Raw genomic sequence first — 21,663 nt, 5'->3', positions numbered from 1 at the left:
GTCCCACTGGCAGCACTGCTGGTGTTATCTAGGCTCCACACTAGCTACCCTGGTTTTGGACCTTTTCTAGCTTTCTGCTTCCTAGTTTCTGGAAGGCATTACTGCAGTTAAACACAATGTGAGCCACAGCCAGACAACAGTAAGCAGGAGCTTATTACTTTTGGGTATTCGTTTTACTCAGAAATCTTGCTCTTGCAGAGAAAAACTTCCTTTCCTATCTGGAGTAAAGGGCACCAGGAGGAACCATGGAAATTCTTTGTAACACTGGAGGCCTGTAAGTGACTCAGAGCACTTTTCCTGCATGGGATATTCCCAAAGAAATTTGAGCAATAAATAGATATTCAGAGTAACCACCTTATCCCAAGGGAGGAAAGACGGTGGACAAATACAGGCCTTCCCATGCTGCAAGGTTGGGGGGACTGCTTCAAGGCTGCAGGAACACATCTTGTGCCTAAAATGTCAGTCGCATAAACAGGCTCAAAGGTGAAAGGGAACAGAGCATTACCAAAAAGGTCACTTAGTCCTACAAGGCTTCAAGAGCAACCGAGCTACAAAGCAGAAAGCATCACACCTCAGAGCACACCAGGTGCTCCATGCCCAGGCACAGCTGCAGATCTGCCAACAGGCACATGGCTGGGGCCAGTTCCTACCTCAGCCCTGCCCTCCCCTCACTCTACTTTTCCCCACTCCTGAGCAACAAGAAGGCCCCTTCCCAATGGAAACAGGTTCAGTCCAGCTCTTTCTCAGGCCCTTCACCAGGAAAGTGAGGTTGTTGCACAAGGTCACTGCAAGAGAAAAAGCTGCATTTGACACAAGCAGCTGCCTTGTGCTTCCAGCCCAGGTACATTTGAAAGCACTGCGGGAAAGGCAGTTCTAAGTTGCCGGATATTCTTCAGGAAAAAATAGGAGAATGGGAGGAAACAGGCAGCGTTCAACCTTAAAACAGGCTATATATGGCTCCCCTAGTTTGTACAGCACAGCTCTGGCAATGGGTTATGAATCAGCAACACATGTCAGCACCTGTGAGTCCCAGGGCAACTGCTCTGTGTTCAGTAAACAGTAGGAGAGGGACAGTGACAAGGTCCATTAGGGTAACAATGAGATGAAAGCCACTGGGGTGACTCATTCTATCAGTTCATACCATATTCACACATGGAATCAGTTGACTACAATATTGACAAGTCCAACTTAATTTTGGAGTAAATACAGGGCCTTATCCAGATCTTACAGGAAGTGGTGGAAGCGTTCTCACCACAACAGGATCTCAGCTGGGCGCTACTGTCACAGAGCCAAGAGGAGATGCTGTTCTCTGAGATGGATGTATGACTACTTAAAGAAACTTAAATTTGGGCTAGCTCTATCTCTTACACTAAAATTCTACTTAAGACAGCAACCATTGTGTCCTCCACTCTCTGCTGCTAGGCCAGTTCTTTACCAGAGAGAAAAGGAACAAGACTTCATCCCTTTACAGGGAAGCAAACAGGACAGAAGGCCCACTTTGTCCTATTAGCAAAGACCAGCCAAATTCCCCCAAAGAAGCAGAGGCCTCCAGAGACCAGGGCTGCATGCAGAGTTGGGAAATGAAACAGTGCAGATAATATGCACATTTTGGCCTGATTTAGTGCCTCAAAATTCACAGACTGGGAAAAGCTTCAGCTTCCCCAAATCTCTGGAGAGCTGATACCATCGGATTCAGCTTGCTTGAAAGGAACCCCCAGCTTCATGATACAGTGCTGGCACATGCCTCTTGCTGACACATTGATGTGCCTTATGTGCAGCACCCTTTCCTCCTGCCGATATCTTCCAGCTGCAGGGCATTCTCCCTCTGCCTGTCTTCTTGTGCTGTCAGTAACCTGGAAAGAGCAGCACAGACCAAGAACACAACCTGGTTACTGAGCTCTTCCTGCCAAGGCATTTGCCTCTGCCCTTTGCTCCCCACCAGCCATTTAGGATTGTAAGAAATGACTGGCCAAGAGACTGGACTTCTCTGGACGTTGGGCTAGATAAACCACCACACACAGAAAATAAGCATGAATTTCCAGGGAACAGGGAAAGAAACTGGACATATACAAGAGGGGACCGCATGGGTAAGTAGTCAGAGCACCAGACTGGGGTGTGAGTGGTCTGTGCCTTATTCCACTCCCACACTGATTTCAGACTCTTGGGCTGTTTTCTTCACCTGTCTGGGCCATCTTGGGCAGCAGCATGGTAATAAAGCACGCTGAAGGCATGTGCTATGGGAGACACAATTTACCTAGCTGATAAGTAAATCATCCCAGTTAATGAACAATTAGATCCTGCTGTGGATTTAACAGAGATGATGTGCAGGAGGAGGTGAAGGGATAAAAGACGACAAAAGGATAATTTCCTTGCAAGATTTCAAATACTTTTTTTCCAAAACTATCTTTTTGTAAAAAAACTAAAAATCTTAGCGCAAACTTCTTTCAGCCTAACAAAGTGTCTTATCTCCCTTTAAAACTATTGCCACCAAAATAGCACAGTCAGTACAATGCTTAGGAAGACAGGGAAGAAAAAACCCTTAGAGCTGCATGCAGACTTCCAAAACATCAACTTAAAATCTATAATAGTACACAAGGTTTTTGTGGTGAAATATTCAAATTAAACTCCCAATCTTGCAACAGCCAGCTCTGCCAGATGACATTTTGTGTGTGAAAGTGTCCAGCCTACAATTGGTGCTCTCCAGGCACAGAAGACAATGACCCAGAGTCAGGAAGTCAGGTCTTTTTTGCGACATGGCAGAAAGTCAGTCTCTGACACGCCCCTCTTCTTGGCCATTCCCCAGGAGAGCCCACACCAGTCACCTATAGTGGGGAAAATATCCCAGGGTGACTTCCTGTTCACTGACCTGGCCATGTGCAGCATGGGCTCCATGATGTTATAGCCAGTCATCGCACTGCACTCATAGAAGACAGCCTTGTATTCCTGCCAGAGAGCACAGCAAGCACCCATGTTGGCTGCCACCTTTCCACCACCATTCATTCACATCCTTGGGAGCTACTCCACGCCCGCCACCAGGAACTCTTCCAAGATCATTTGGGGCCAGGAGAGTGGCTGTTATCACCCCCTCACCAGCCTAGAAAAAGGAAATGCTTTTCCAGCACTGGGGGCCCAGACAGAGCATCCAAAAGGGAGCATTGGAGAAGTTGTTTGGGAAGAGAATATATATGCTCAGGGTACTTTAATTCCCTTACCTTTGTGTTGCAGAGTTCAGAAGATAGGGAACACCTTTGAAACCACTTTCAGCCTCCCCCCACCCAGGGGCCAAAGTCCCAGCAAGCATGCAGACAAGGGATTGAGGGAAAAGGCAGGATGATATTACAGTAAGGAGTCCTCAGATGGGAAAACAGCCATGCAAGTTTTCCTCAGAAAGACTATAAGGAGGCATTAAGCCTCAAGAGAAATAAAAGAGCCTTCCTCAAGGGCCATTGTGTGCCACATAAGAGCCACCATCTCATCCTGCTTGGTACCAGAGGGACCTTGGTACATGTTTACATTGGAGAAACCAGGGGGTGGGGGAGAGCAGCAAGGTACCATACTGGAAAATGGCTCCAAGAAGGGCTTTCTGCCAGCCAGGCTGCCCTGCTGACAGCTGGAGGGAGGCTGCAGAGCAGGTCAAACAGCAGAGCAGAGTCACACCTTTGCCAGCCTTTCCCCCTCCACCTTGGGCACATTTCGGGTCTCTCTCTGCACAGCATCCATTTTATTTCCAAGCAGAAAGACCACAGCTCCATCCTCGATACCTTCCTGCAAAGGAAATAGAGTAAAGGACCCTGGAAACTCAGCTGAAGGAGAGAAGTAACTCAGAGCAGATCCTTCCAGTTCATGCAAACAAGACCTTCAGCAGCACGATTTGGCCCTTTAGCTCAATAAAGGGCCATTCCTTCAGTAGCCCCAGGGATTTATGGAAGAAAGCTTAAGCTACTGGAATGTATTCCAAATCTTTGTCATGTTCAGCTGGGATGCTGAGAGAGGGGAGACAGGACATAAGTTCCTCTCAGGGAAATAACAAGCCTAAGAAAAAGCAGCTTGCCCCATAGGCTGCTGGGAATTTGAGATCAGGCAGAGCTTCTTAATAAGTTCGATAATTTTTGTGTGTATGTGTGGTACTATTCCTCTGATGTGCTGTCGTCAACTCAGGGATCCCTTGCTAAAAATTCACTGGCCAAGCAAGATAAGCAACTTTCAACTCAACTGTCTTGGTAGGGACTGTTTATTCTTGGAACCCTTTACATCTGGTAAAACTCCCTCAGGTTCCACTGGCTCACTAGAACATTGCCAGAGTAAGAATAGGGCTCAAAGTTATTTCCAAACTTGAGTGCCCTGGATGACATAATACAGTACCTGAACAGCTTCAAAACAAGATAAGTACACAGATGGGCAGAGGAAAAGAAGAGAGATATTAAAAGTTACATATTTTGCCTGCTTTGATTTTCTGTGTGCTCAGTTTAACCTTCCTGAAAGAAGCCTGATTTTCAGAGGCTGGTTTAGTTTTGAAAATCTTAACCTTTGATCTTTTAGAGTCCAAAGAAATAGCTGAGTGGTTGTTTGTTTGTTTTTCCCAACAAGCCTGTGGAAGTTAATAATATTAGAAACCTCCATCCTATGCTTATTCATTTCACAAGCATCTTGTTTTATTTTGAGACTCAGCATAATCACAACAAAACCACCTTTCACAATTCCCATTCAACATCTTGTTCATCTACACCCAACTTATTTAAATCATATAGATGGGTATTTTTGTCTCCCCAAGGAGATACAAGCCACAGATGAATGCTTTTTTTGAGAGTTTGGAAATAAAAGGCAGGAGGGCAAGTTACAATATTAATACACAGTTACCAAATAAAGAAAAAAATAGAAAAGGAAAAAATTACCAATTGTTAAAGTTGGAGCAAATGAGGGAAACAAAAAAAGCTATTACTAATAATGCAGTCCCATCTAGAAATATCCAGAGTCAGGATGTGACCATACAAAGTGCTGTGCTGCAGGTCTGAGCCTAAATGCATCAGGGCTGTCTCCCTTTCCTGTGCATAGGCTGGACACCAGGACATCTCCTTACCTGAGCACAGGTGTGATGTGACCATGTTTAGGAGATGTTGCCAATGCACATGGGCTGCTTACAAACACAGACTACTGTTGTGGCAGGTCCCACCACATTCTGCCACAGAAACAGCCCTCCTTCACTCAATGGCCTACACTGGCTTTGGTATCTTCAGCACAAAGCCCCTGGTCCCAGCCTGACTCCCACAGGCAGTACCCACAGCATCTGCTTTGATAATTCAACTCCACAAGGTCAGTAGGACCTCCTGGGGCGCTGGGGAACGTCGCTCCCAGACAGACTATTGGAACTGGTCTGGAGCAAGGCAGTGGCAGCACCACGAGCTTGGATAGCCGCAGTCCCGCTCTCACCTGGATGCTGCTCATCCAGTTCCGCACGGCCATGAAGGAGCACTCGGCCGTCATGTCGTACATCACCAGAATCCCATCTGCCTTCCGGAAATACTGCTTGGTAATACTCCGAAACCTGAGCCCAAACAAAACCAAAGGCACTCTCAGAACCACGGCTGTGTAATGACAAGAAACATAGAGTGGGATTATCTGTCTTTTAGTGCAGGCCCTTGGCAAGGCCTGGCAGCCCCCGTGCGTGTCCCCTGGGGCTGGTGTGTACACCCTGGCGACAGGTCAGATCCTTGCACTCCTGAGGCAGGCCAGGCAGCCAAGGGTAAGCAGGAGTCTTTCCAAATGCATTGTTCTGAGAAAGCAGGAAGGAAGACCTTTGCAAGTGAGGAAGAAAGAAACAAGAATCTGCTTAGGAGGGATAGGAAAAGGAAATTGCTTATGAAAAGGGAAAGTGCTGGACAAAACATGATCTTTCTCTAGAGTCTGTAAGAATCTGCAGACTAAGCTGTACCACAGTACAAACTAGGCATGCATAATGTCTGCCCCAGTGCTGCCAAAACAGCAATTAAGATCTCAGCATCAATAGAGTCTGTTTACAGTCTTGAATCTATAAATCAATGCCATCATAAATAAAAAATCGGGAGTTAGACATAATTTCCAGGAAAAACTCCCACCAGACATCTACTGTGTCCTCTCTGTACCAATTAAAACCACAGGCTTGTATTTTTTGAATAAATTAAAAAAAAAAACCCAACCAAAAAAAACCCCCAAACCCCAAAAAACTAAAACAAACAAACAAAACCAAAACAAAAAAAACCCACAAAACCAAAAAAACCAAACCAAAACACAAAAAAACTGAAAAAAAACCAACCCAAAAAAAACACCAAAACTAACAACCAAACCAACCAAACAAAAAAAACCAAAAACCAAACTCAAACCTTAAAAATCTGTAAGCAGTTTGTGACAGAGCCATGATATAACCACACTGATTGCAAACTGATGGAATTAAATGTAACACAAGTACTGAGATCTCACTGGAAAGCTGTGTATTTCAGCCCTGCACAGGACAGCAAACTCTACTATTCTATTACGAGCCAAGAAAACCTACAGCAAGATGTGACCCTCCTGAACTCTTCAGATGATTGCCTGGAGACTGTTCTTTCTCACTGCAATAAGGGCATGACATTCTGGCAACTACCCAACTGAGAAAGCACAGACTGTGTCTTTGGCAGTCAAGGTGCATCTCTGGACCTGCCAGACAGACCAGATGCTCCAGAAAAAACATCAAAAGGTAGCATGCACCTTTCTCCAGAAGCAGTAAAAGCTTTTGCTTCTTCCCATGTCTTCTAATTGGTATCAGCACTGAGCCAAGTTCTCTCTTTCAAGCACACATCTAAGACCTGCTAATGCTAAAGATCCTTCTGCAGACAATCTCTTGAATTTGATGCAATCTGGCCCCAGTAAAATGTCACATTTTATGTCATAACTCCCCTTACTGCTGAGTTTCAGCACCGAAATATCCACAGGAGTCCTTTCAGAAATCATTACTTCTTTAGCATGAAGCTTGATTTTGGAAGAGATAGTTGCTTTTCAATAAGATACTCCTACTTAGTACATTCCCACCAGGTCTGCATGGTCTAGCTGACTGAGCAGACAGCGTCATTGGCATAGTTTAGGATTATAATATTCCCATGATCTCAGCTGCCTCCTGAAGGCCTGCCCCCATAACATATTTAGCCCTAAATATCCAGTACTTATTTTTGTCTGGCCCTTGAGGTTCATGGTCCCCTTGAAATAGCTTTGCATCTTAAGCTTCAAAGTGTATCCCAAGTAAAATGTGATTTACATGAAGGTAATGATGGGCTTTCATCTCTAGTAGCAGATGAGGGTCAAGTGTATCCTCTACTACTCTGATCCTCACCAACAGCGCTGATAACATCTAGAGATGGCCCATGCTTTCGAAACTAGAGGCCTTCAAATGGGAACCTGTGTTCACTGTCACAAAAAGCTGCACAGTCCCTCTACCAAGGATTATCGCTTCCACAAGTCTATCAGCAAAAAGGGACAGTGGGAGGGGCCAATAACCTCACTGACAGAGTCCAACAGGGTAGTTCAAATCACCTTCCCCACAGGTCAAACTAATGCAGCTGGCTTTGACAACTGAATCCGACCTGGAAAGGTTCACACAGTCCTTCCCACCCCCTGAATAGCAGGTGAGGTGAGCAGCTGGGGATAGGAGTAGCACAGCTGAATCTGAGAACAGAATGTCTATCCAGAGCCTTAGTTTCTATCCTAACCTGCAGCCCTGTCCTGCAGCTTTTCCCAGAAGTAGGCTGATGCAGGAGAGCTTTGAGGGTTGGAGGAGCTTTGAACCTCACACCATACAGTGTCTATGGACCGACTACCTGGAGCCACAAGCATGCACGTCAGACATATGGAAAACTACTTTTCTGTCAATCCTGAGAGAGATCTCCCCAGGCTCTGCTTCACAGCCAAAGCTTCTAGAAATCTCTTGAAAGAGGCCTTTGCTGCAGGTTCAGCACTGGAATAGCTGCTGTGACCTCTCTGGTCCTTCTGAAGTTAACAGTTTTCCCAGGGGTAGAAACCAGCTGCATGCACTTTCCCTTTCCTACAATGAGTCTGGCAGTAGGGCACCCTCAGAGAAATTACTTACCTTTCTTGTCCAGCTGTATCCCACAGCTGCAAGGCAACCTGGGTGTTATCCACCATTAGACTCTTCACCTGGTAATCAATACCTGTCAGGAAAGTAACAATGATCATAAGGTAGGAGAGGGAGAAAGCCGCTTGCCATTACAATGGCCAGGGATCAACTCTGTTTAGTTCAGGGCAATTGCAAGATTGATTCAATACTGGGAGAGGGACCATCTTGACCTTTAGTTGGGCTATAATACAGGCAAAAAAGCATTTGTCCAGGCTGACTTTCCCACCCTTCTTATCCAGATGAGTCAGGGACCCTATTACTTACCAATGGTTGCATTGAGCTCAGCCAAGAACCTGTCATAGCAGAAGCGGTGGATGAAGGAACTCTTCCCAACACCAGAGTTCCCTACAAACACCACTTTAAAGATGCGATCTGGGGAACAGCTGGCTGGTTCCAGTGCCTGGAGCTACAATGGAAGAAAGGGACTTGGTTTTGAAAAGCCTAGCTGCAGGCTGTGCTTTCATTTGTGCAGGCATTGGGCCCCTGCACTATAAACCTATGGAGCTGGAGTTAGATGGGAAGAGAGTCAGAAACCCTCAAGTCCCTGGTAGCAGGTGTTTGAGGAAGAACCCCAAGTGACTACACTCACCCTGGTTTCAGTGCCAACAGGCTGTGCTCTAGGAGGCAGCGGAGCAGCATCTAAGCCATCTGCTTTTTTTCTGCAGTCAGTGTCACCCTTCAAAGTCATCTTAAACCACTCAGTATCTGCTGCCAAGGGCCATCTCTCCTTGTCTCTAGGGTTGTCTCCAAAGTTTGTGCCTTCTCCTGTCTTCATCCATGTCCCGTTGCCTGGGAAGTATTTACAGTTCTTTCTGTTGGGTTCTTCCACTGCCACATCCGCTGGGAAGGTGAAGGGAAGGTCCGCAGAGGCCAGTTGTCTGTATTAAAGCTCATAAGCATCACAGGCAGGGTGGGAGGGTAGGGAGTAAAGAGATAGGGAAGAGGAGGAGGTTGCAAATTCCCAAAACAACCAGCACAATCCAATTAGTGCATATGCAGTGCTTGCAGGAACTCTACTTCATACATACACTCCCCACACTCCCCGTGACTAAGTCATCAGAGGCACCCCTAAGGAAAAAGAGACAGCTCACCTGAGCTGTGCTGCACTCATATGTGCCAACAAATTTTTCATTGGTTTTAATAAAAATTGCCGGCTTCTGGATTTTTTTGAAGAATTCTTTGCCTCCCATTTCCCCCAGTACTGAAAAATGAGGCAAAACATATAATGGCCAGTCTTCGCGAGCGAAGATTTTGAGAAAGGTCATTAACCCTTCGAGCCTGCGCAGTGGATTTTTTAGGTGAGACCCAGCGTGGGCTGAACTGAGCCCACCCTTTAATCCTGAGGTTCATCTGCCGGGGCCGAGCAAGCTTGGACAGTGGCAGTGAGGTCCCCAGGACGTAGGTTTGTTTAGAGTGACCTTCTCTTAGATGGATTGCCTTACAGGGCTGACGAGCTCCATCTGCCCGGGGGGCTGGGAATCGAACCCGGGTCACAGCGGTGAGAGTCCTGCACCCTAACCACTAGACCACCAGGGGCCCCGAGGCAAAACATACAAAGGTGGCAAAAAGAGAACCTTAAAAAAAAAAAAAGGTGGCAAAAAATACCTCACTATTTTTCTTACGAAACACAATACGAAGAAGTAACAAAGGTTTTGAGGTTAGTGAAGAGGGTTTTGCCTGCAGGCAGCGGCGTGAGGACTGTCTGATATCCCAGGGAGGCTGCACGCAGTGTGCCCTCTGCTGCGGGCACACAGTCCTGCTCCAGGGAACCTGCCCAGCACTCCCGAACACTGCTGTCCCAGAGTCTTACTGAGTTCAGGCAGCAGAAACCTGCCACAGATGTGCAAATTGCAGTGAACATTCTCACACAGGTGAGAGTCACTTTGTCTGGTGTTGGCTCTGCTCTGGCCCGTATCTGTATCTGGCCAAGGTATGGGAGCCGGGACCTGAAAGATGTTTCTTTTTAAAGCTTCCAACCAGCCACACTGGCTCTGAATGGCAACAAATGCCCAGGAACCCTGTCCAAGCTGTGGTACTTGGGAATAGGTGTTGCACAGACTGTGCCCACACAAGAGCAGGGTGATGCACTTTGCTCTGCAGGAGGAACAAAAAGCCAAAGGGAGTGAGAACACTTAAAACTCAACCAAAGGGCTTTATCCACCACAGACATCTCCATTGCCTTCACTGGCCAGCAGATTGCATTTGGAAGCAAATTAGAGCTTACTACAGTCAGTCTCTTCAGAGGCAGTACATTCCACCTCACTTTGCAACATTTTTCTCTTGCTACTAGTGCAGGAATCAAGACAACTCTCCTTTCTCACTCCTACAAGTACACCTTATCCGGGTTGAAAAATTCCCCTGCTGCCATGCCTACACTTCCATGAAAGGGAGCTCACATTCCTGGTTGTCCTCCCCACATCTGCCCTGAATGCCAGTCTAGAGCCAGGCCAGCTGGAACCTCTCCCCCTGAAAATCAACACATACTCCCAGACTCAGGCTCTGAGGAACAGCCCCCATCTCCCAAGGCTGGCACAAGTCATGAAATGAGGAGCTGAGATTCAAGAGCCTCTTTGTGGGGGGGAGGGGTGGGTAAGGAGAGGAGGGTAAGGGACAAACACAAAACCTTCTGAATAGTGACTTCAGATCTCACTGGTTTTATTCATGTTTCTCAAGCAATGTGGTGTGACACAGCACTGGGACAGACACAGGGCCAGCAACTACTTCTCCCCTTCTCACATCACCCTTACTGCCAGACTTCTCCACCTGTTAAGCCTTTTCAGTGGGTTTATGCCAGCAGCAGCTAGAAGGATCTCTGCAAGAAATACTCGGGGAGGTAGACGGGGGAACTTGGTAGTCTGATTTGATGGATAGCATGTGTGCCAGTCACGCAGCCACGAAAGAGCTCTGCCTCAAACCTGTCCAAGCAATCTCCCTTCCTGGGCTCAAAGAGTCAGCCCTGCTCCACAATCCACCTGGTTTTCCACCAGTCCATGAGCTAAGGAGCCTGGAGCTCAATGCCACTACCAGAATTGCAGACATTAAGTGTGGGTTGAAGATGGAAGAAACTCTGAGCCTAAACCCATGTCTCTGGTTGGCACTAGGAGGAACCAGGGAGCAATGGAACCCTCTGCAGAGACCTGGTAAGAGACAAGGAAGTGTGCTGCCTTTAAAACTTGTTTGGGGCCAGCAGTTGCAGGTGAGATCCAGCTCCAAGCCAAGTCAGGGCTGGGCTGGCCTCCCCTGCCTCCCAGAGGAACCAGGCTTTTGGCCAATACCAGTGTGCTGGTCACACAACTAGTTCACAAGGGCTGATGCTAAACGCCAGCATGGTTCAGGCAAGCATACGTGGGTATTGAAGAAACTGCATAGTCTGCTTGTATGGGGGAGGGGGGGAAGAAAAGGCCTTGGCCACACAGACATGTTGCCTGCCCTGCCTGAAGGGAGGACTGGTGTGCCAGCTGAGCTTTTGCATAGGTGTACAGGGAGATGGGCAAGATGAACACACCTGGAACTGGGCCCTCACCTTGGGGCCTTCACCTGCCAGAAAGAATCCAAGCCTAGTGAAAGTCCTGCCCTCTCCCATGCCCCAGGGATATGGGCTCTGGCATTAGGCACCAATGGACAGGATTTCTGCCTGAGGAGGAACTGGCACACTTGGAAGTTGATCCAGTCATTTCAACAGAGCTGCCTGACTCGGTTAAAGGCAGCCTTTGTGATTCCCTTCCCATGAACAGTCCCAAACCTTCTGATGGCACTTGGGTTTGCTCCCCCATTGCTGCAGTTAAAAGCAGCAGGGCAGCTACCTCCCCATGGAAGTTAGCTAATGGTATCTCAGCTTCATGCTGAGCCAACACTACCTGATGCCAAGAGGCAGCTCGAGCCATAGAAAAGCTACATCCCTCCGTGCTCCCAAAACCAGCCAGCACCAAGGTGGGAGAACTAGACACAGGGTACAGTTTGACTGACAGGCTACTCCAGTGGGCATAGACTGACACCATGAACACAACACAGACACCCATCTAACCGTTTGACTGGCTTGTCGTCCAGCAGGTAACTGCCTAGCACTGAGCCTTTCTTCAACAGGGGCTTTTTGTTCTGAGGCACCTGGAAGTTGAAAAGAGAAGGAATGAAGAATATGATTACGAGCCAGGAACCTGATCAGCCCCTGTTCAACCACTCACCACCTCTGCAGAGCACTTCGGGGAGGCAAGGCTGGAGCCCTTGCAGCCCCACACCATTCAATGGTAGTGCCCCACTGGAAGGTTCAAACAGAGGTGAGCACTGGGTGTGCTTTCTTTAGTTCAGATAATTTAATTCGTGCAAGAAGCCATCACTGTTGCTGCTGTCTCCTTCACAACATAATTCATCAAAAGTAGTAATGTTCCAAACTGAATTCTTTCTCTAGCCAGAGTTTTTATTTCTGCGGTTGTTCTCCACTTGGTCTCACAGTTGAATCTCTCTTCTCCCACCTCCCTCTTTATTTATGGTGATGTTTTGTGGGACAGGCCAATTGCCCCCTCCTGAGAAGACACTAATACCCCTCCTCCACCAGTGATCACCCAAAGCTGCACATGAACCACAGGAAAGGAAGGAGACCACGCTGCAAAGGGCAATGCACATGCTTTGCCTTACATGAATATCCCTCTCCATGCTTTCCTCCAACTTACCTCAGACTGTACACTTCCTACAGCCAGTATTCACTCGCTCCCCAGAGAAGGAGAAAGCAGGACCACTTCTCTCACAACCCTTTTCCCCCCATACAGCAGCTTTGCATTCCCAGTGGAGCCAAAGATGAGGAGCTTGCTTGCAATCACACAGCAAAGCCTGTGGCAGAGAGGATTGACCTGCAAATCTTCCAAATGCCATGCTAAAGCCTAGTCCTCACCCCACCCCAAACAGACTAGCTCACTGCTCTGGCCACACACATAAAACACTGAAACAGCACAGCAAGGTGCCCATTGCATCGGCACTAGAAGAAAGGGAGATGTATCCAGTCTGCAAGTCTGGAGATCTCTAATGCGCCCTCACAAATTATTTCTGGGAGTAAAGGTGTGGAAAGAAGGGTTTGCAGCCTGCCAGATCTGCCTCTCACAGCAGTTTTGAACTGACCAAACACCTGCAGGTAGCTCTGGACAGGCCTTCCTTTGTACTGCCCACAGCCCTGGGGGAGGACTATGAAGATTATTTCTTCAGTAACCCTTACTGAAGGCTTATTTTAAGAGGCAAAAAAATTAAGAAGCTGTTCTGTTGGCCAGAACTCCCAGAACACCTTTACTGCAACTCAGTTGAACAAAAGCAGACACTCTGGATTCCACAGAGGGCCTCACCCAACTAGGAACTTTAGGGGGAAGGGAGGGGAACAAAACATTTTTTACATGTAAAACATGTTCAAGAAAAGCTCCAGCCACAGAAACAATCCAGCACTGAGAGGCTAACAACTGTGGAGTACAAATCTTCCAAGGCAAAGGACTCCCAAAAGCATAGCATCACTTCAGTCATCACAGCCAGACTGTGTTTCAGACAACCAGTGGTTCTCCAGCAGGGATGGAGGAGGAAGTTTTCAGTGTTTGAGCAGGTTCCCTCAAGGGCACCCTCTAGCTACACAGAAAGGACAACACTGTGTTGCAGGCCAGTGGAGCAGCTGCAACCTTCAAGTCACCTATGGGGCAAAAGGACTCTCACACAATGTGCTATGACACAACCCTACCTGGAGAGGAAACAGCTTGCAAAGCACATACTTGGGTAAGAAAGGAGAAACAATGGGGCAGGTTCTGCCATTGGTTCTGCCATGCTTTATTGGCCTGCCAGGTTTGTGCAACATTTTACCAGGATGGTAAAGGGACAAGACAACATCACAGCTGTATAACACGATGGCAAGGATTTCACAACAGCACATGTACAAGCATTTTGGATGGGAAAGATTCTGGTTTATCAGTGAAATACAAACACATGTCCAATGTAGTTTAAGTACCAAAACACTCGTCATGATGAGCAGACATGAAATTTGCTCTGTCAACACGCAGCGTGCAAGCATAACTCCACAGCCAGATGGGTCATGGGTGTGAAACTAAACCTGCAATCCCTGGGTCTTAAAAATATCCATCCGTAGTTTGCATATAGGCAGAAACAGCCAGACATCACTGTTTGTGACCCAGACACTGGGACAAGAGAGCGCCCCACAGTGACGTGGGGCCAGGCCCTGCCCACCCTGGCAAGGCCAGAAACTCTTATGAAGAGCAAGGTATTAAGCTGGGCACTGAGAAGAGCAAAGGAGCAGTGACTGGGTTGCTATTACCCATGAACAGCCCGATCCCTCCTTCCAACCACTTCAAAATTTTTGCTATGAAAGAAACTCTGTTCATCACACCTTCACTTCATGGAAATAACACAACTCTTCCCAGTACTAACAGAGGGTATTAAGGTCCTGGGTTTCTTTTCAGCCTGTAAAAGCAATGATAGTCTCTGGCAGAGAGCGTGTTGCACAGTAGGGATCCCCATCAGAACTCTCCTTTTTGCTGCTGTAGGGCAGTATTGATATTTTCTCTCTCCCTTACAGTGTGACAGGTTGGACAGCAGATCTTCTGCAGGTGTGTGATGACAGCAGCACCTCTGCAATCCCTTGGAGCCCTGCTTTCCTGCGGACTGAAACGAGAGTGGCCAGAGGAAGAAAACCTTACTCCAGTACAGGCTTCAACTGCCCAGCATGACACAGACTTGACAGATAAGCAATGGTGGTAGGAGGAGTTCACCCTGCTGCCTCATTCCCTACTGCCAGTGGCAGGAGAAGGGAGAGAGCGGCTCCTCTGTGCTATGACTCTCTCTTGGCTCTGCCTGCAACTGCCATGTTTCAGCGCAGCCCCCAGCAGGACCTAGCAGGGGAATGGGAGAAGAGAACAGAGGAGAAGCAGACAAGCTTTGTACACACAGAGGTACATACCTGAGCTGTGGTCTCCACAGGCCACCCATCCCACCCACAGGAACCCAGAAGCTGATGAGGCACAACACATGGAAAGAGGAGATGAAACCATTTTCTTTGCCTGCTTGCCCTGGACTCTGCTACAGAGTGACAGTGTTTATTGCTTCTCCAAGAGGGAGCAGGAAGCTCTGGTGCACATACACAAAGCTAGCAGCTTTAAAAATGGAGATTAAAAAAAATCTTTCAGCTTTCAGAAACACACACACACACACAAAGGCATATGCACACACATCTCGTCTCCATCCAAAAGAGTTACTGACATTATTTTATACAGCTCTCCACCTGGAGAAGAATTCGAGCCTCTCTCCCAGCAGGGCATTCCACTCCCTATCTGAGCACAATCCCTATGCTTCCTTCCACATTCCCTTACAAATCAGACAGAAAGGCTCTCCCAGCCTACCACTGCCTGTCCTCACTGCAAGGCATCTACATCCAGATCTTCAAGTGGGGCATGGTGGCAGAGCAGGCAAAGACACATGGTGGCAGGGATGGGTTTAAGAGGACATAGCAGCCTTGCCAGGGACATTAGGGAACGCAAAGACGGTTTCATGAAAAAACAGTAAGAATTAAAAATAGACCCCATATTTGTGCTTATCGGGGAAAGGCCAGAGATTGACTGTTCCAGATGTCAGAGGCCCTACTTTATCCTAGCCTTCTGACACAAGGCTCACTGCTGCACCTCCACCCTGCAGAGTTCACAGGAATGGGGAGCTGCTCCAGAGGAACATCTGAAAACATCCGCTACAAACTCAAGGGGTCAGAAAAACTCCAAAACCTTCCTGTGTGCCCCTACACACCCAGTCAGCCAGCAGCACATCTAGGAATCCATCTTCTTCCTCACCACCCAGCTCCAGGGACGCATCCAGCTTTACTCCCCTCCTTGCCTGTCACAACACACAGACCCCACATGTGCAGCAGGCAGCACCCACTGCAGCCCTGCACAGGGCTGTGTGACAGTCACAAGCCAACATGCCTGGGGTTAAACTCGGGCACTTGGCAACAGCAACCAGCAGTGCTTGTCTCCAGCACGGACACAGAGGTGCTGTGAAGTCTGTATTAGGTAGCACACCAGGCCCTGTGAGCTCAGGTCATTGTCCCCCGTGGAAGTGACGGGCCCCCAAGTGATGACAGCAACAGCAGCAGATGAAAGGAGGGTGGTTGGGAATTGGGATTTTCTTTCTTAGACTAACCAGCTTCTTGGCTTCAAAAGCGTCTCGCTCATCTCGAAGTTTCTTGTTCATCTCTCTGCTCCAAAGGAAGACATAGGAAAGACATAATGAGGCACTTGTCCAAAATAGGGTAAAGAGAACATTTGAAAGTGAGAACAGAAGGGCAGCTTGAGGCAAAGATGCTATTTAAGGCCAGACATGTTGGGATTTCTGTGTATCCCAGCTCAGGTAATGGGCTCCACATGTTTTTTTTAACCAGCGGGAAAGACTAAATTCCTGCAGAGGAGAGATTACCTCTTGAAATAACAGAGTCTGTAATCTGCCAGAGCTGGCCAGATTGCACAACTCTGTCTGGACCTAGAAAAACAAGCAGAGTCTGAGCGCTGCTTAAATACAATCCCGTAGCTTTCCATGGGAGAAATGAGCACAGTTCTGAAACCTCAGCCCCTTACATACATAAGAGCTCAGCATTTCCCTCCAGCCTTGCTCTTACCTGAGGAGCTCCAGCTGGCGAAGGAGGCTTTGTTTCTCTTTCTGCATGTTCTTGGAGACTCTAAACACATCCCTGGGTGAAAGGGATTTTAAAAGGGGAAATAAATTAACGGGAGAGAAAATACAAAGATCCCTTTCTCAGGGGCACTCATGGTATTCTCAAAGATAAAGGCCTGCCTTATGCTAGGAGGATTCAGAGGAAGCAGCACTGCTGTGGGAGCTGGGATGGCTGGGTTGAACCACAGCTCTCCTGCTCTCCTCTAGCCTGAGGGTAGGCAACCCACCTTCTCCATTTCCTCAGCTGCTAGAGATGGGGAGGATGATCACTGCCATCTGGATTTGAAACATCCCAATGTTTTATCTATGTATTATTAGATTTAACCCAGAAATGGGAACAGAAGTGATTAGAAGAGTATCTTTAAAGAGAGCACTATAGAGGTGATGGTGAACTGGAAAATACATGGAGAAGACGACTTCTTTAGGCTGAGGCTGTACTTTTGCACTGATTTTCTAGCCAAATATCAATGAATATATTCATTTCCCGCTAAAGGTAGGCATGAGATAGCAGTATCACTCCCCGTTTAGGCCCATAAGATCATTGGGATGTTTCTTCTTTTCCTCAAGAAGAGACAGGCAATCCTCTAATAAGACCAAGGCTCCTAATTAGAGATCATTATTCTTTAATTGCTTGCCCACCCTTCCTTCTCTGCCTGTGTCCTTGCCCTGACACCCCCTTTCCTGTCCTTTCCCACCTGTCCTTCTGCTCTTGCTCAAGCTGAGCCTCTTTCTGAAGCTTCTGTAATTGCCCCTTCACCGCCTCCAGCTCCCATTTGCTTTTCTCCAGCTCTTCCAGCAGGTTTTCATTCAGGTGCCGGAGCCTTTCATTCTGCACCCGGGTCTCCAGCTGCTCTGAGTTCAGTGACTGCAGCTGATGTTCCAGCTGCAATGTGAGAGGAGGAGGAGGGATTAAACACAGAGAAGAAGGGTCTTGTGCTACAGTGATGCCTGTAAAAACAACCTGAAAAAGCAAATGTAAACAAGGCAGAAGGGGTTAAACACAACTTAGATCTGCAGGACCACTAGTGGCATCGAGAAGGTGAACTGGAAGGAATTCTTTCTCATTATGCCAGCACAGGGGAGCAAGCAATACAATTAGGCACAGCTGAGGAAGTGCTTCAGACAGCGTGAGGAGCCTGCTGCTGTCAGGCACAGTAGAAATCAGAGCACAAATGAGGGTCAAAGGAGGACTGGAAAAATTTGGGCAGAAGCGGGAATGTGTCTGTTGGGACCTATTAAGCACAGTTGTTGAAATGCATCTTCTGCTTTAGGGGCTTCCTGAGCCCACGGCAGCTGAAAGGGGGATATATCGAGGTGCAGGGGGCATCTCACACTACACCTGGAAAGTCAAGTGATCAGGTGGCCTTTACTACTGCTGGAGACAGATATACTGTTTAAATGCCACTGGGACACAGCTGCACTCGAGACAGCACAAGCCCCCAGCACAACTAACAAGCCTGATTTGGGAAGCTGAAAGCCTGCTGTCACATACTCAAGCATACTCAGTGACTCAATTCCTCACACATGGCTGGCATAGTCTGGGAAGGAGTCACAGACAGATGCAGCAGTCAAACCTGCCCATCTCAGATGACAAGTAGGGCACTGCAAGAAGGATCATATGGACACTTCAGTATCTGGCCAGCCAGACCAGATAACCAGGGCCCTCTGCTGAAGCTGGTGCTACACAGAAACTGCAGCACCATCTGAGAGCTTACAGCCCAAAATAAAAGCATACAGTCCATGCTTACAGAGAGAAGCGCCAGGAATCAGGTCCTATCAGGGTAGCAGGTGGCAGAGTCAGCCTCCACATTTACACCTTCAGCTTGCCTTTTCTCTCAGCCTACTTTCTCCCCCTCTCAAAGGAAAAATAAAGCAGCACAGTGTGGCACAAGGTAAAGTGCTTTTTTCCTTGCTACCCTGCTCTCTGCCAGCACATGTGAACAACAGTCATGAGCAGGAATGAACAGAGCTGACCTTTCCTAGGTTCCCTGAAACACAAACCCTACACCTCTTCCCACTGAGGCTACAAGGGCAAGTCACACCCAGCTTTGCCTGGAGACCTCTAGTCTTTGGACATTGGGGAGAATTTCAGCATGACCATATATGCTAAGCAGTGGAGTTTAGACTAAGAAACCCCTGCTTACAGCCTTTCGAACTTTCAATAAGCCAAGGGACAGGCTTTAAGTAAAGCACAACTGCCCCTCCCTAAGAAATCTCCATCACATAAAACTCTCCTGTTTATGTTGCCTGTACCTGGAGGTGATACTGTAGAATAGCACAATCACACTACTGGTCTTACACCACAAGAGGGACCCGATTATCCACACAGCTCAGAGTTAAGGGCATCAGAAACGACAATTTGAGTAACAATGTCTATGCAGCCCAAGTATTCTGCCTTGACCCATAGCAAGACGCCCCCAGCATCCATGGTCCCTGGACTAGGGATGTTAGAGGCCACATCTCTGACTATTCCTCCTTTTACCAAACATTTACAAGCCTATCGTACAATTGTTTGTCCAATTAATTTTTGAACTGCCAATACTCCCTGCCCCCTATGGCCAAAAGTCCAGCACTAATCTCTGTGTAAGGAAGTACGGTCTTCTAAATCAAATTCATACTGGTCTCACTGAGTGTCCCTCCTCTCTTCTGTTGCAGGACTTGGGGAATAGCAGTTTTATGTGGACCTTATCTGTCACTTTCCCGAGTTCATAAAGCTCACTTGTATCTTCCCTCAGTCCCCTTCTCTCCAAAATCAAGTCTAAGCTTTCCCAGTTTTCCTTCCTAAGGCAGATGCTCCATTTCCGTAGTAATGTTAGTTCTCTGTATCTTCATACCCAAGGACACAGTGGAATTAGAGAAGACCAGAACTGCACTCACCAAATGAGGCACTCAAAGATGTGAGCAGCAAGAAAAATACATGCACATTATCTTGATATCCTTCCTGATGGCACCTCAGGTTTGCTGGCTTTTCCAGCTGCTGTACAGTGAGCTGATGTTTTCAGAGAAGTGCTGTTTCATCCACATCACAGATATGTACCCAACTTGGATACCCCCAGTCACCAGCATCTTACAGGTGCCTGCCATGACTTGTTTCTGTGGGGGCCACGGAGCAATTCTTCAGACACCAAGGAAGAAGGCATTCAGAATGGCCCATCACATACAAATGTCCATGCCACGGATGGCAGGCTAAAGGAAAGTCTGTGCTTAGATCTTTTATGTGACTGATTAATCAGTATATCAAGTGCCCAAATGCAAATCCACAATATGTACCTCTTTAAAGTGTCACAGAACTGCTCACTACAGGTAATTTTGGAGCAGTCAGAAAACAAAAACTAGAGAAATCTGGCTCTTTTATGTCCATACCCATCTTCCTTATACACCACAAAAGACTCCAAACTCACAACTTTCAAATTTTTACCCTGTCTTTCTTGCCAGTATTGTACAACTGATAGGTAGATTGTCCCAAGAGAATACAAAGCAGATAAGAAAATCCATGAACAATACATTCACAGAAAGGCATTACAGTTGAAGACAAACCAATTATTTGACAAACCATTTCAACACCTTTAGAAACAGGAGAGAACTACACCAGCTAGTGCCAAAGCAGCTAGTACTAACCCTGAGTAGATTAACAGAAAAAGCCTTAGCAGAAAGACAGCAGAAGGGAATGTGCTTGTTTAAGAAGGGTTTGGGTTGTGTTACCTTCTTCTGGCGGTAGAGGATTTTCTCCAGCTCCTGTTCTTTGTTGTGTAGTTCCTTTTGGAGCAGGTTACTCCTGTCATGTCTCAGTGCTTCCTGCAAAGGTAAAGATACAAAGCTGTGCATACAACACCCAGCACAGTAAGAGCTGTTTGGTGGCCAGATGAGCCACCACCTCTGCTTTAGACCAAAGGAGGTTTGCCTTTAGCCAAGAGATAGATGAGGTACCTGGCAGACCAGCCTCTCCCTTTCTGCTTTGATCTGTTGTTCCATTTCTTCATAAAGGCACCTTACTTCTCGGTCATGGTCTGACTCCTTCCTACAAAAGGCAGGTGCACACAGGTCAGGAGAGAAAAAGAACACAGAAAGGAAAGAGAAGGGTGGAAATGGATTCCTACTAACATCTGTGTGGCCTTGAGTGGGATTTTAACCAGACCATGTGTTACAGGGGGGCACTGATGCCAAACAAACTCATGGGGATCAGATCAAGGGTCATTTTATTATAGCAAGAAAAATCTCTACATCCTGTAACCCAGTCTCCCCTTGCATTTGAGGCAGGACCCAAGAATCAGCTGGTTCTTGACAGCAAATGGCCATGATGTTCTCCTTACCGCTTCAGTGCCTGTTCCATGGACTCCTTCTCATGATTCACCTCCTTTATGTATGATGAAACTCGCAATAGAAATTCTTCAAAATTGGATAAGAGCTCTGGACGCTCCTTTCGTAGCCGAGCCCAGAGCTCCCGAATCTCATGTGGACTGGACCAACCATACAAGAGAGAAGGAAAGCAAATGAGTTTCTGTGTCATCTTACGAACTGTTATCCCAACTCCAACATGCACTCAGGACAAACTGCTGTTCTCCTATGATGACCTCCATTACACCATCAGAGCAAAGAGGGAAGTTGGACAGTGACAAAGCACGCATGTGGAGTGGGATCTGCTGCGAGATTAAAATAAAGGGAGTCATCTAGAAAGTTCATCCTGGAGTTATTTTTCCCAAGTATTCAGCAATAAGACATTTTGTGTCTAAACTAAGACTTGAAGAGATGAATATTCAGCAAATTTCCTGTGAGTTATGGTCAAGCAACAAACTGTTATAGCTCAGGGATTTTAGCACACATCACAGGTG

The 21,663-nt window shown here is 47.3% G+C and overlaps 1 protein-coding gene across 9 annotated transcripts in view; it reads right to left on the bottom strand.

Annotated features, from left to right (window-relative positions):
• Positions 1–21,663, bottom strand: part of CRACR2B (calcium release activated channel regulator 2B) — a 46,982-nt gene that overhangs the window by 662 nt on the left and 24,657 nt on the right. For 6 of the 9 annotated variants that reach the window (XM_017812203.1, XM_017812195.1, XM_017812177.1 and 3 more), the window contains 13 exons: positions 21,145–21,291; positions 20,762–20,852; positions 20,537–20,629; positions 17,530–17,717; positions 16,779–16,850; positions 16,307–16,361; positions 12,165–12,244; positions 8,730–9,018; positions 8,405–8,546; positions 8,093–8,174; positions 5,428–5,542; positions 3,658–3,765; positions 1,330–1,853 (listed from right to left, as the gene is read on the bottom strand). In XM_017812203.1, the coding sequence (XP_017667692.1) occupies positions 1,653–1,853; positions 3,658–3,765; positions 5,428–5,542; positions 8,093–8,174; positions 8,405–8,546; positions 8,730–9,018; positions 12,165–12,244; positions 16,307–16,361; positions 16,779–16,850; positions 17,530–17,717; positions 20,537–20,629; positions 20,762–20,852; positions 21,145–21,291 (1,663 nt within the window). In that variant the 3' untranslated portion in view covers positions 1,330–1,652. Of the gene's footprint in view, positions 1–1,329; positions 1,854–2,866; positions 2,944–3,657; positions 3,766–5,394; positions 5,543–8,092; positions 8,175–8,404; positions 8,547–8,729; positions 9,019–12,164; positions 12,245–16,306; positions 16,362–16,778; positions 16,851–17,529; positions 17,718–20,536; positions 20,630–20,761; positions 20,853–21,144; positions 21,292–21,663 lie in introns of those variants that run through there. The other 3 variants (XM_017812212.1, XM_017812226.1, XM_017812215.1) reach the window with 3 other exon arrangements.

Source organism: Lepidothrix coronata, unplaced genomic scaffold, assembly GCF_001604755.1.
Source record: "Lepidothrix coronata isolate B3197 unplaced genomic scaffold, Lepidothrix_coronata-1.0 Scaffold1, whole genome shotgun sequence".
NCBI classification, from domain to species: domain Eukaryota; kingdom Metazoa; phylum Chordata; class Aves; order Passeriformes; family Pipridae; genus Lepidothrix; species Lepidothrix coronata.
Note: the sequence above shows the minus strand (reverse complement) of the source record. Positions and strands in the feature narration are given on the sequence as shown.